We start from the raw sequence: 12,882 nt of genomic DNA, 5'->3' as shown, positions 1-12,882 counted from the left end.
AGTCATCAGCAGAAATTATGCTAGAGATGATGGAGTTTAAAATTGAAACCAGAAGTATAAAACAGCAGCAAGAGAAACAACAGTAACAGATGTGGTAATAATTTCATACAGGAAGTGCATGTGTAGAACATGGTCTATTTTACTGAACTTAAAATTCTTCTCATGTTTTCTCTTCTTGACAAGCCATTTTTCTTCCCTTCCCTTCTCATGTGGTCCGTTTCACGTCAAACAAGTGTGTCATTCATATTGTGAAATGAAGGGGTGCAGAGGGAAAGGGGTTGGCAGACCATGACAGTTTAAAATGTAAAATGCAGAAATATCTGTAGATATGACAGTGGCTACATAAAGAAGGTTTGGGAATCTCTGTGAATATTCTTATGTGATGCCCACCCTAGAAACCAATCACTCCCCTTTTCCTTAAATTCTGCAGCATTTGGATTACTGTCCTATGATTTCCATTCTGAAGGATCAATACTAATTTAAGGGTACATTGGTAACAGATAGAAGATCACTTGGTGTGCTTACCTGTGCTTTGGTAAACACTGGGTTATAGTAATTAGCACACTCTATAGTGGCAGCCACATGCTATAATGTTCTTATTATTCGGGTTTCTTCAGTTACTGAATTTGAGTCTCAATATAAACAAAATTCGCTTTGCATTAGTCTGTTGGCACAACTGAATATCCAAAAGGCATTAAAAATGCATTTATGTGGTCTTTAGCCACTAAGTGTGGGGTTGTTTTTGTCTCCTCTCTCAACAGCAGCAGGTGCTGAATCAGCTCAGGCTCCCAGTGTATTTAAACAGGCAAAGGACAAAGTGTCTGTGAGTAAAATAATTTTTTCCTTGCTCTTCATTCAACATTCCCTTTGGTATTAGTGGCAATGTTTTAATAATTTTAGATAAAATCTAGACTTTAGATGTTTACTCTTTTAAAACATTTTAGATCATTCACTCACCCAGATTGATTCTCTATGGCATTCAATCAAGCACGTCCGAATGTCTTCTGGAATGTGATGGTAGCTGGTGAGGGCAGAGCTGGGATTTAGGCTGCCTCTTTGTTAGTAAAACAAAAACATGTGAAACACCATAATGATATGGCAAAAGCGGGGGAGCCCAATTTATTTACTTTCATAGAATCAAGATAAACCATTATAATCAACACTAAACTGTATTTTACAACACATTTTCATTGTTGTTTTACAAAATAAGAATATGAGAAAATTAATGTAGATGAGAAAAATAAGTAAAATTATATTATCTCCTTATCTAGGAGATAATGCTGCAGTTACCATTTTGACATAAAATCTTAATTTGTTTTACACATTTATAGGTTTAATAACAAAGATGGAAACACCACATATCGGTTTTTTAATTAAACAATAAACAGATTTCCATGTCATTAAACTTCTTGTACATCATTTTAATGACTACATAATATTGCATTTTATATTTTTACAGTGATGTACTTAATCAATTTCCCATTACTTGACATTCAAACTAGTTTTCTGTTATTTTAGCAGTATTACTGTAGAAATCTTTTTGGCTACATCTATGAATGTATCCATATGCATTTCCTTAGGATAATATTCTAGTAGCAAAATCATTGTTTCAAAAAGAAAGTCCACATTTAAACTTTTTGCTGCATATTGTCAAATTGTCCTCCAGAAAGGTTCTACAGCTTATATGTCCTCCAGCTGTATATGAACATGCTTGTATTCGTTATTACTAGATATCTCTATACTTTTTCTATTTTTACCAAGTTATGGAGATGAAATATTTTGTTTTAATTTGTTTGTATTAATGATGTTTAGCTTCTTCTATGTTTATAAATCTTTTATATTTCTTATTTTGCAAATTTTATTTTTGTATTATTAATCATGTTTTTTAAACTTTCAAAAGACCAAAACCAACACAAAGTATTTTACTTCTTTCTTATTGAAAGAAAAAAGTTAAAAGATTTATCATGGAATCCTAAAATTACAACAAATCATTTGAGTGATGATAATTAGTAATGTATCACAGTGTTCTGGGTCTTAGCCATCATGTATGATATGTAAATCACAATTCTTTGTTTAGCTTTCTAAAAACTAATAAAATTTTAAACTTCTTTTTATTTATTGTGAAAAATAGGAATACATTTTCAATGACAGCCAAACCTTTTATATCATATTGAAGCCAAGGGACTTTATGTTGATTAAAAAATATATGTATATTTGATTATTATATAAATGTTTTCAGACATAGTCCTGAACTTATGGCAAGCAATAGAATCCATTTATCGCTTTGGTAATTTTAGTCCTTATTTTGACCACACTGCTATTTCAAGATTTGTATCTCTTTACCTTCTGTTTCTGATGGGTACCTAGTGGGTTGTGTTGGTTAAGAGCAGGGCCATGAAACAGGCCAGATCCAAGTTTTGAACGTTTATTAACTATATGGTCTTTTTCTTCCTGTGTCTTAATTTTCCAAAAATAAGGGGAGGAGTAAAAATTCCTATATCATAAGTGAGTTGTAAATACTAAGTACAGTAATTTTATGAAATAATACATTCTGTAGTGCTTAGAACATAGTATTTATTCAATGAACAGCAATAGTTATTATTTTTTAAAGGAGCAGTTACGGAAAGTAAGTCTGAGCTTTCTCTTGGTAGGAAAATAATTTTTAAGATTACATTGTTTGCAAAATCTTTCAGAAATTTTCAAGTCCGTTGGTCTTCAAGTAACTCAACAAGAATTAGCATTCAATGCTTACACTTGGACAGAGACCATATACATCTGACACAAAAACTAACCTTTTTCCTTGTAAATGCCCATCTCATCCTTCTGAAGAAGAGAGATTAGACCACCATTCTTTCTCACTTTTTCTCATTTAAAATCCTCCTTTTTCCTTGTAACCTCATCCTCTTCCTGTGTTTCCTAAAACCTCAAGATTAACTCAGTACATCCATCAGAACAGTTCTCTCCGATTTTTCAGTTGATCTTTATTGTGAACCTAACCTATAATCTTTCATTTCATTTGAGTTTTTTTGTTTGTTTGTTCATTTTATTTTGTTTTTGTTTTTAGCAGGAGATTAGTAGATGTCTTTCATAATTTGAGGCAATCCAATTACTCCAGTTTTCTTTCCTATTCCACACTTTTGAAATTCACTAATTTGTGGGTAGCATCAGTCAAAAAAGAATGACTTGTGCTGACCCAGTTATACTTCCCACTCAAGGTTCTGGGTCTGTAAAACAAGAAGTGATTCGTGCAATCTGTGAATACTTACGCCTCTTTGAAGTGTCTACGGAGGTTACAACTTGAGATAAAAATCTTAGTTTCAACTGCTATTTTTGTATCGGCTAAATCATATTAATTATTTGAAGATAAAAACCTCCTCGGCTTTGTCATACTTGTCTGTAGTTTTAACAGTCTCCCCTGAGACATGTGGCATGCCAGCATAGCTTTCTCCAAAAGCTGTATATATATGTCCAACCCACTTACACTTGCTCTTGCCGACAATCTTCCCAGGGATTATCAACACCTGTGAAATAAGTCTTGTGATTTTTATGGGCAATCTAGTCAGTGTTGACTTTCATTTTTAGAATTTATAGCACATCATACAAACTGTGGTCTCCGCATAAAAATGTTATTAATTCTATGATATAACTTGGTCCCTGGTATACATTTGACTCATAAAATGAACTCATTATATATAAAATCTGCAATTTTCTGATGAAATCAGTGTAGATAATCTGAAAATACATTTTCTCAACTTAAAAAAGAACTATTTTCCATTATTAGGCCTTAAATATACTTTGTTCTAAAGTTCTTGAAATGTGATCAAAATGTTGATTATATATACCATTTAAGGGCTGTGTTTATTAAAGGAACAATTCCAAGAGACTCTCAAGATATTTTCCAAATATGGAATCATTATAAGGTTTATGGCTTAATCAGAGACCTTATACATAGAATTTATAAATAATATTTTAATCTATATTCTCATTATATGTGTATTCTTAAGTTAGTTCCAGTTAAAAAGATGTGTTCAATGAAAATCTCTTGTTCTCACATAATATATGTCTCTATCATTGATTATAACCATTTATCATGTGTTCTTATTAAAAGCAGACATTTAATTTCTTGTATGTTTACATGTTTTTTTTTAATTTTCCTTTTACTTCATAGTTTGGTTTATTTTGTGCTTTTGTTTGTTTTCTTTCATGGCTAGAATTCTACCTTGTCAAAGATTCCTGCCTTACAGGGTAGCACAAAGTCCCCACGATGCAGCTCAGCCTGCCCTAGTACGACTAAAAGGGCTACATTTTCTGACAGTTTATTCATACAGCCCACCTCAGCGGGCTCCACAGACCGTTTACCATACTCAGAATCAGGGAACAAGGTAAGGCAGCAAGCCAATCAAAGGTGCAGAAAGGAACATAATTTGGGAGAAGGACACAATTCAGTAAATGTATGAAAGCAAAGACTTTCAGTTCTGAAGTGTTTGACATATAATCAATAGACCTTATTAAAAACAAGTACAAATTAAGTGTTTCAATAGTTATAAATAGTCTAATCATTAAAAAATAAATGTCTTTTTGTAAGATATACAATGCATAATTAATTTATTATTTATTTGCTATTTAATAAAATTTCAAATACAAAATATACTATATATGATGTTACATGTGGCATATTATATATAATATTGTACCAAATTATATTATATATAATATAATAGACAGTTTGGGCTCAGTATCAGACACATCAAGATTTAATACTAACTCTGCTACCTCTCAGCTCAGTGATTTTTGAAAAAATTACATAAACTGATGAAAGCTGTTTCCTCAGCTCTAAAATGCATGTAACATTTTTTGTAAAAATTAAATCATAAATGGATGTAAAGTACTTAGCATTCCTGTCACGTAAGTGCACAGTATATGGTGGTTATCATTGCTAAATACTGCACATGCAGTGCTCTTCTGCCAGTCCTTTCTGATTAATACATTATCATGCTGATGAAGACTTCTCAGTTAAAATTATTAATTACCTGGAGACTACTTGAGCATATTATTTTTATCATAATGTTATCATTTAGAATTTGAATTTCACAATCGATTTTTAGCACTAACTCCAAAATAATATATTTTTATAAAACCTCTAGGCAAATCTGAATTCTTTCTAAGTTTTGAAGCAGAAATGCTTATAAGTATATAAAAGTCAGTAGTGTGGATTAAAAGAAATTCATCTATCAATACAGGAGGAAACTTAGCCAGAGCAATGTAATTACTTTGCATAATTAAAACGAAGATTCACAGGATCCCAATGTCGTTTTATTTTCCCCAACCAGGATGGAGTAACCAAGAGCCCAGAAAAGCGCTCTTCTCTGCCGAGACCGTCCTCCATTCTCCCTCCTCGCCGAGGCGTATCAGGAGACAGAGATGAGAACTCCTTCTCTCTCAACAGTTCTATCTCCTCTTCTGCACGGCGGACCACTAGTAGGTTTATTTTGCTTTGGCTTCGTTTTCATTCATTTTTTAAAAATCCCTTAAGTGGAGTAGCTTATAATGTACTTATATTTTACATTTGCAAATAAAATATGCATTAAAATCAGATTATATTTGTCCTAAGAATCAGAGATCCAGGCTATCAATGGGTCCAAAACCATTATTTGAGTCAAAACAACTGAAGGAGGAATACTACCTCATTATCCCTTAAATAGGATTGAAATAAAGTCATTTTCAGAATACATTTTCTCTTTTGAAGTTTAAAGTAAAAAAGAAAATTCGAAAGAACTAATTAGTAGAGAAAACCAATAGTCAGGGATTTTTTTTTTTTTGGCCACACCGCATGGCATACCGAACTTCCCCAACCAGGGATAGAACCCGTGCTCTCTGCAGTGGAAGCTCCGAGTCTTAACCACTGGACCACCAGGGAAGTCCAGGGACTTTTTAAATATGAAAGCTTAACCTTTATTAGAATTCCAAGTCCTAAAATCTAACTAGAAAATCAACAATCAAAATTAAGGATCCTGCTCAATTTGGTAAGAATTTGCATTCCAATGAGGCTGTAAACATAGCATGTTCTGTGCAATAGCTTCAATTTCTTTTGATTTCATAATGTAATGGTCAGCAATTATCACAGTCTATGTAAAGAATATAAAAAAGTTCCAATCATTACCCACTTATGTGCTGTGTTGCTACCAAGACTATCTAGTAATTTAAATTATTTTCATAAACGTGTTTCTATTACCATAAAAATACTACCATTTATTAATCACATATATGTGCTAAAATCTTAAGACACATTTTTCAATCAGTTTAATTAACAATGCTGATGGTTAGGTATTAATAACCTCATTAAATCTACTGATGAGAAAACTGACCTTTTAAAGACAGTAACTTGTTCAATACTACACAGCTAGTAAGCGGCTGAATTTGGTTTTCAGCCCACTGATAAGTTCACAACCTGTCCTCTTAATGTCTTCTCTATATTTATTTAGAAGAAATAGTATTAGGGAACTGTTCTGTAGAACCACTCGGAGAATAGTATCCCTGTCATTTAAAAACTATTACAAAATTGTGGAAACATTTGGAGAATAGCCTTTCTGTCATTTAAAATCCATTACGAAAGTGTTGGAAATTGCTACTACTATCACATTATAGTTGATTTCACCACCTATTTTCTGAGTATTTAATGATAATTGCCCCACTTCAAATGTGACTATTTTGTATGACACTTAAACAGTGTTTTTTGCCTACAGTGAAAGTGTTTATTATAATTAAAGCCATTGTGTCCCACACCGTTTGGATTCATGAAGCATTAACATCCTTTGAAATACATGCTAGGCCTTTGAAATCACTCTTTTTCACCTTAACACATGTAAAGTAGGCAAATGAACTAGCAAAGAAGACGTTTAAGAGTTAGTAATCTCCAGAGAAGAGAATTTAACTCCAAATACCTGGAGTTGGAATTGAGCATCAGCAATTACCCCAGGGATGTTGAGCCAACACAAAGGCCCGAGTGCTTCCCAAACACACCTTGAATTATGCTTGTATTTGTTGCCATGGAAGCAAAATGACACTTTCTTACATAAATCCACATCTTTGAGCCACTGTACTCTGCCTTTTAAAATGTATCTGTATACAAATTGCTTTTTATGTTCTGAGCCAATTCTACCTTGACTTTTTACCTTTACTTATGCTCATAAGCATACAACATTGTATTATTTGGCAGTGAACATAAAGGATACTCTGATAATCTAGGACGTAGGGTCTATTTTAGCTCTACATAGCAATAGCTAAAAGGCATAGGGACAGTTAGCAGAACAAGCAGTTTGCCTCCTCCCATTTGCCGATCATCTCCTTAACTGCACACAGGAATATTCTAGCATTTTGTACAGCTATTGAAAAGATTTGAAAGAAAGTGCTATGCAGGAAGTTCATTCAGCCCAAGAGGAGGGAAAGACATTGTCACTGAAGAGATGACAAGATAAATAAGAACATAGTGTCAGAGAGTAACTCATAAATATTTTTAAAATCGTTTTAGTAATTTAATTTAATCTTCTCCATTTCAGAACTAATAAGAAACAGTCAAATTTGTCATTTTTGATGACTAGAACATAATTTATTACAATAAAAATTGATCATATCTATTGAACAGCAGCATTAAGAGCTTCTTAATACTTGTGTTTTTTTCTCATTCTCCAGATATAACACAGAACCTTCCTCCTTTACTTTTTCAAAACTTAAAGGCATTTTCTGGGGGTATAGAAATAACTCTTACTTTTACACAAATGTTTCTTTTAGTAAATATTGTTATGCACATCCAGATTATTGCTTTAACTCGGTCTCCATGAAGTGAAAAATACCTCAGCACACTTGGATAAATTCTGAATCAAATTCATACCATTAAAAAAAAATATGTTAAGCTCCTGCTGTGTTCAGGCCCCATAAAAGACACCAGTGTTAGGTAGAGCGGCAAATAATACAGAGATGATCCCTCTCCCCAAAAGACCTGAGCTATTTAAAAGTGATGACGTGATGGAGAATACATTTGAGGAAGAAATAAATTTCTGAAGAGATATTTCAGGACATAGTGACTGACTCAAACCAACATCAAAACCTCCATAAACAAATGTTATAGCCAGGAATCTACAGAAAAACAAGTTGAATGTGGTTGTATTATCCTGGTCTTGAAATGTCATATTTGTGGAAAGCAATAAAAATCACTAATTTATCACTTTACTCTTCTCAAATCCCATTTCATATTGCCAGTTGAATAGTCTACCCATGTCATGCCCTTTTACTAAAAGACCAAAAGGACACGGGGCAACTTTGCCTTGATATGTGAAAACTGTTCACTGAGAGAGGAAGTAAAATTATTCTGGTTATCCAGGAGACTGAGTCTAGACCAATGGGTAGATTTACTTTGTCTGCAGACTACAATTCTCTCAGAAGCGCTCTTGAGCTCACTCCTTGTAAATATTTAAGCAAAGATTAATTGTCTCCTTTCTCAGGAAGAACTTTCTGCACTGATGATTAATTACATCAGATGACTCTACGATCCCTTTTACTTCATTGATTTTAAAATTAATGAGTTATATCTTTATCCTCTACAAAATTTCCAGAAGATTCATTGATTTTACAAAGTTACATACTCAGTAGTAAGAAATAAAAATCATGCCCTTCTATAAAATATTTTAAAAAGTGAAAGAATTTGTATAATAAATGTAAACAATGTAAATCAGTGTTCTATTATTGGAATCAATGTATTATTTTAGACGAAAGATTTTTAGAGTTAAGAGAAAGTTCAACAAATGTTAAGAAGCTAAATATCATATCTGGCTTAGCATTTAGTATCATCTGGGTACATGAAGCTCAATGTCCTTACTGTTAAGTTAGACATAATAAGAGCTGCCTCTACTGCGTGTGTGTATGTTTGGTTATCAAATGTTCGGTATTCACAAAAGTGCTTTGAAATCTGTTAAGGTGTATCCTCATTTATATCATTATTCTTTCAAAAAAGCATTTGAAATGGCATTTAAACCCACATTAAAAAAATAATGTGAGAAACATAGCATAGGAAAATGAGGGGAAATGAGTTAAATGATAAAATGAGGTTAACATCAAGTTGAGGCAAAGAAATACACCTCACAATATCTTTATTATTAATAGACAGTGAAGGATTATTGATTTGACTCCAAACTGCAAACTAGTAATGGAAGTATGGGAGAAAACGCAATCACAAGATTTACTGTGAACATATTGCTACAACACCCTACTTTTCTAAGGAAAGAAATTGTTTTGTTTTTTCTAATAAGAGCTAAGATATATTTCCTTGTAAAGGAAATATTTGCAAACACAATCAGGTACAAGATTCACTGTGAATAAATTTTTATAACATCCCACTTTTCTAAGGAGAGAACTAGATTTTTTTTTTTAGAGTTAAATAATTTTCTATGCAGGCCAAAAGCATGTGATCTAAATATACAATTTTATGTTGTGTATCCACCTGGATCTCGGAATAAACTTACTACACAAAAGAACAAGTGTTCTGCATGTCATTCAAAGACTCTTCAGTAAATATGAGCCCACAAAGAACGTTAAGTGCAGACTGTTTTTCCAACTAAAGGCAGGTCCATATGCCTAAATGATCACACAAGAAGAAAATACTTTTGACACATTCATAATGAGAATTAAGTATAAATCAGGGGCCTCCCTGGTGGCGCAGTGGTTGAGAGTCCGCCTGCCGATGCAGGGGACGCGGGTTCGTGCCCCGGTCCGGGAGGATCCCACATGCCGCGGAGCGGCTGGGCCCGTGAGCCATGGCCGCTGAGCCTGTGCGTCCGGAGCCTGTGCTCCGCAACGGGAGAGGCCCCAACAGTGAGAGGCCCGCGTACCGCTAAATAAATAAATAAATAGATAGATAGATAAATAAATAAATAAATCAGGAAAACCCAAGTATTATCTTCACATTGATAGAATCAAAAGAATGTCACCAGTTTATGGGCCTAAAAATAGGAGGTTCTCACCTTTTCGAGCATTGCTGTCATTCATAAATATTCTAAACCCTTTAGAAATTTAATGAAGTATGAGTTCTAACAATGGATGGGAAGGGGGGTGTCTCGAGGAGAACTTTCTGACACTGTGGTTTGGGTTCTGTTTTGTTTGTTAATATAGGGTCGGAGCCAATTCGCAGAGCAGGAAAAAGTGGGACTTCAACACCCACTACCCCCGGATCAACCGCCATCACTCCTGGTACCCCACCAAGCTATTCTTCACGCACACCAGGCACTCCTGGAACCCCTAGCTACCCCAGGACCCCTCACACACCAGGAACCCCCAAGTCTGCCATCTTGGTGCCCAGTGAGAAGAAAGTTGCCATTATACGTACGCCTCCAAAATCTCCTGCTACTCCCAAGCAACTTCGGCTTATCAACCAACCACTGCCAGACCTGAAGAATGTCAAATCCAAAATTGGATCGACAGAGAACATCAAATACCAGCCTAAAGGGGGGCAGGTAAGAATCACATGAACACACGTATTTGCTGCCAAAGTAAAATCCCGTTACTTATTATGTTGCCATCCTCATATTATAGGCTAACGGTTCTTGAAACAAAAGGGGGATGGAGGTTTTAAAGCGTTACAGCTTATGATTTATTGCTGAGGGTATGGGTCTTATCTGAGAAAGATAGCTTATGAAATATGATGGAAATCATATGGCTTGGGGTCGTTACTAGATAAAAATTGATTTAACCGTATAAGAGAATCTTTTAGTTGACTACCTAACAGATCTTTTCTAAATGTATCTCTATTGCCTTGTGGATTTTAACTTAAGAGATTAAAGTTACACTTCTGATATGAATTTGAGTGATCTATTTTAGATCCTGACTGGGAGTTCCTTTGACCATCTTTTAGTAATTCCACTTTTATCTCCTTCCTTCTCCCCAAGGATTTCCTATGACATCTTCTACCATTTTCCCATGTTCATTCCAAATCAGAACATGGTTCCCCAAGTTTCTTCTCTGGCTGCTATTGCCCAGACATTGCAAAGGGCAGATATTCATGTTGATAATTAATAGACAGTTCTATATGGTTCTACTGGAAAATCTATTTCAGATTAATTGTATTGAATAGGGTTCTTAGTAAAATTCTACCTACTAACGCTTAACTTCAGCTTCAGAGCAAACATTCACATATTTTTCCAACCAGAGGGCTTTGAGTTCTACCTTAACCTGAACTTTGCTTTTACACTATGTGTTTGGACAAAGCAATTAGCCTGGAAGGACTAATACAATACAAATACAAATATCATTTAATATTTCCCTTGTGATATTGATATACCCATAGTTTGACTTTTATTGTCAATGAAGAGATAAAACACCCATCCGTTAGTGAAAGAAGAGAGAAAGCAATCATTTCCTTTATACATTAGCAAACTTGTAATGCCCTTTCAATATACCAAAACAGCTTTTCTTTTTAACCTCAATATTATTTTCTTCCACTCTTTTTCTTATCTCTTGTATTTCCTGCCACTGATTTCTGGTATCCCTCTCTCATGCCAAAGAAAATGTATTTTCAGCAGGTTTAGAAGAAATGTCTTGCCAAAACGTGAGGCTGTCGAAGACTCCTACTCAGTGTTGAAACAAAAGTTTAATATTGCTTCTTCCTTTAGCAACAGACTTCTTTGCTTTCTCATTGTGATTCTGTTCAAGAAAGTCCAAAGAGTTAAGCAAAAATCAACCAAAGAAGGAACGAAGGACTCAGTATGCCATTTTCAGAACAACTATAACATTCTATAATAATATAGTCACAGAAAGATGCTTTTTCATAGAAAAATGTTATTAAAATATGAGCTACAAGAAACACTTTTTAAGCATAAAACAAAAATAGTTCTACCAAGTTTAAGCCTGTAATTCGAAAAATCTCATACTCTTGCCTTTGTCATAGTTTTGCACATCCAAGAGAAGGAAATATTTTGAGCCTTTTGGAAATATCCAAATGCCATATTATTTTTATATTTATACATAAATAATTGAAAAGAGTAAATTGAATAAAATAAATTTAGTACCAATTTGCAAGTTTATTATTTTAGCTCTTTTGAGCTACCCCCTAAAATAGAGTAATTATCATGTGTATTTAAAATCAATTCTCTTTTTATAAATATCCCAGTGTCCTGGTATTCTCCTTAACTAAATGTGAGGTTTACTTGCTTATCTTCTGGAAAATATTGATACTTAAAAGAACCTGTTTCTTCTTAGAATCACAAGGGAATATTAAGTGCCTCAAAGATATTTTATTGAAACTAAAAAGAAAATCTAATAAGAAGGGAATAATTATTGATATAATTTGACAATAAATGATTTTATTCAAAGGACTTTTCAAGACAGACAAAAAATTGTTTTGGCCTCAGCTTTGCTAGAATCATTAAGTTAAACGAAGCCCCATTAAGTTAAACGAAGACTTATTTATTTTCTCTTTCTACTTCATTATGATATCTGGCTGTGAATATTTCTATGTCTAATTTTAATTGACTTCTACTATATTTGTTAATTGATAAAATTGATATAAAGATGTCTCACTCGTTTGAGCTGAACTAATGCTGCCCTAGAGATTATGGTAATTAGGGTTAGTAAAGATATGACACAAAAAATTACAGAAGGAACAAAAATAGCCTCAAATCATCATGTCATTTGAAGAAAATCTCTTGTTCCATGAGGCAAGTGGTAACCTGATGCAAAATTATCCTATGGCATCTTCAGGTGACTTGGAAAAAATCTCCAACAGTGGAGTTATAAAGTGACTTTTGTTGGAGAAGCAGGAGGTATTTCCTCACCAAGATAAGAAATAGATGGAGGGAACATATTTGCCTTCTATTTTGTGATAGATGGCATCAATGC

At 33.7% G+C, this 12,882-nt stretch overlaps 1 protein-coding gene across 5 annotated transcripts in view; it reads left to right on the top strand.

Annotated features, from left to right (window-relative positions):
• Positions 1-12,882, top strand: part of MAP2 (microtubule associated protein 2) — a 276,218-nt gene that overhangs the window by 243,952 nt on the left and 19,384 nt on the right. For 3 of the 5 annotated variants that reach the window (XM_027122623.1, XM_027122613.1, XM_027122608.1), the window contains 3 exons: positions 762-823; positions 5,331-5,478; positions 10,162-10,502. In XM_027122623.1, coding sequence (XP_026978424.1) covers positions 762-823; positions 5,331-5,478; positions 10,162-10,502 — 551 coding nt within the window. Of the gene's footprint in view, positions 1-761; positions 824-4,211; positions 4,383-5,330; positions 5,479-10,161; positions 10,503-12,882 lie in introns of all 5 variants that reach the window. The other 2 variants (XM_027122604.1, XM_027122594.1) reach the window with 1 other exon arrangement.

Source organism: Aethalodelphis obliquidens, unplaced genomic scaffold (assembly GCF_003676395.1).
Source record: "Aethalodelphis obliquidens isolate GAN/ISIS:26980383/991018 unplaced genomic scaffold, ASM367639v1 scaffold2, whole genome shotgun sequence".
NCBI classification, from domain to species: domain Eukaryota; kingdom Metazoa; phylum Chordata; class Mammalia; order Artiodactyla; family Delphinidae; genus Aethalodelphis; species Aethalodelphis obliquidens.
Note: the sequence above shows the minus strand (reverse complement) of the source record. Positions and strands in the feature narration are given on the sequence as shown.